The 2,132-nt window shown below is 54.2% G+C and overlaps 1 protein-coding gene across 3 annotated transcripts in view; it reads left to right on the top strand.

Annotated features, from left to right (window-relative positions):
- LOC106887812 (protein CEPU-1) overlaps positions 1-2,132 on the top strand; it is a 264,886-nt gene that overhangs the window by 165,566 nt on the left and 97,188 nt on the right. For all 3 annotated transcript variants that reach the window (XM_014941558.1, XM_014941557.1, XM_014941556.1), the window contains one exon: positions 678-910. In XM_014941558.1, the coding sequence (XP_014797044.1) occupies positions 678-910 (233 nt within the window). The remainder of the gene's footprint in view (positions 1-677; positions 911-2,132) is intronic.

Genomic DNA, 2,132 nt, shown 5'->3' with positions numbered 1-2,132 from the left:
TGTAGAAGCTTTCTGCCTCCAAAACCTCACTCGGGAAGGGAGATGCTTCACGGGGGTGAGGGCGACGCAGCGATGAGGATGCTGGGGAGGGGAGGAAGAGCTGGCAGAAGGGGATGAATGGTGGGAAGCTCAAGGTTTCTCCTTAGAGGTGCGTCAGAGCCGGCTTTCTCCGGAGATAAATTTTCCCCAGCTCCTTGTGAAGCAGAGCTTTGCATTTCTTTGCCTGGCTCCAGGGATCTGAAGGTCTGAGGAGAGAAGGAGAAGGGATGGATGGGTTCGGGCAGGAGGTAGAAACCTGCATCCCGTCTCCCCCAACCCCCCCAAAAGTGTGGTTTGGACTCGGGGTGGAGTTTTTTATGGTTCTGCTTCTCTCTGGGTTTGCAAAACTGGGGACGGAGGGGTGGAAGGTCCTTTGGTGGCTGGGGCTGGGGTGGCTCTGACCTCTCTACATCTGGAGTGGTTGTGAAGCTCTTGGGCAAATCCCTGGTTTAGAAGGATGTTGGTGCCCTGAGTGCTGCGCGTAAAGTGCTGACATTGTCCTCTTTGGACACCGAAAGCACTTGGTCTCAGAAACTGCTGCTGGCAGCAAAGCTAAAAATAGTGCCAGGAGGACCAGGAGGGGGAGAAGAACGCCCAAGAGCAGTGCACTGATGGGTCACCTCTCTGCTTGTCCCCAGGTGCTCCGTGGATAACCGAGTCACCCGAGTGGCCTGGCTGAACCGCAGCAGCATCCTCTATGCCGGCAACGACAAGTGGTGCTTGGACCCTCGGGTGGTGCTCTTGGCCAACACCAAAACCCAGTACAGCATCCAGATCCAAGACGTGGACGTCTACGATGAGGGGCCCTACACCTGCTCCGTGCAGACAGACAATCACCCCAAGACGTCGCGCGTCCACCTCATCGTGCAAGGTAAGAAGAAGGGGAATTCGTAGAGGGGGGGTCGTGAAGCTCTTGGTGCTTTGATTTCTCTTCCACCCTTTTTGCCCTGGTGTCTTCTCCTCCCACTGCTGCTGCGTTGAGCGTGTTAGACAACTCCGTGCCAACGTTGAGGATGATCAACGGGGCTTGGAGAGTCCCAGAGAAGCTGGGAAAAGCATTCATCCAACTTTCCTGGAGTAGTCCTGGGGCTCTGGTACAGGCAGCTCAGCCTCCCGAGTAGCAAACCCCGTGTTGCTGTTTGTTGTTGTTGTGTTTTGATGGGTTTTCTTGTTTTCCGTGCTGGAGGCAACGCTTGAAGTAAAACTTGCGTTGGGGGAAAAGAGAGAGCTTGGCAGATTTGTGTACTTTGCGGGGGTGTGTGTATGCCTAGCAACAATATGTGTTTGTGTGTTGAAACTCGAGGAGGAGGAGGCAGAGGAAGGCCGGCACGGGGTGGTGGAGCACTTGTGGTGGCCTCGTTGAGGTTGCTCAGTCCATGGGGGTGCGTTCGTGTGCTCTTCCAAGCACGTCCAAGCACACCCGGGCTCTCGGAGGGGACGTGACACACATGATGGTCAACCAGATGGACGTTCATGCAAGGTATCACCCGTGTCCATCCTCCAGGACGTGCCACGGGCTGCGTGGTGGGACATATGGAGCCCCCCGAGCTCTGAGGGAGACAGACTTGGGGAGGATTAATGGAAAAATTTCGAATTCCTTCCCAGCAACCTTTTTTTTTTTTTTTTTCCCCTCCTCCTTCTTCTTGTGATTTGGCCAGGAGCCCTCTTAGCATGACACACCAGCCCCACTATTGGAATCTCGTCTCGGGCTAATTTTCGGATGCTGATGGGGGTATTGATTTGGAAACAAGCTGGGTTAAAAAGCCATTGGTTCTTGTACGAGGAGTCGGGTTGAGCTAATCCGCCGTCGATGTGCCGGGGCCTGAGCGTTATTGACAGCCTAATGAATAGAAGGGGGGGAAAAAACCCCAACTCAGGGCCTTTATTTCCCCTCCCTCCCTCCCTTTTCCCTTTTCTTTTTCCTCTCTGAGCAATCAAGCAATCCAAACAGAGCCGGACTTTCTCCATCTCCGTTAAGCGCCCAGAAAAAGCGGATGAGTTGCCGGCCCGGGTCCTGGCTGTTTATCTCCCCATCTCTCATTACCTGCCTGAGTTTCTTTAAGCCAAAAAGTCGATCACCCGCAAGTTCTGAA

Source organism: Calidris pugnax, unplaced genomic scaffold, assembly GCF_001431845.1.
Source record: "Calidris pugnax isolate Ruff unplaced genomic scaffold, ASM143184v1 scaffold97, whole genome shotgun sequence".
NCBI lineage: Eukaryota > Metazoa > Chordata > Aves > Charadriiformes > Scolopacidae > Calidris > Calidris pugnax.
The sequence above is the reverse complement of the archived record's forward strand: the minus strand, read 5'-3'. Positions and strand labels throughout refer to the sequence as shown.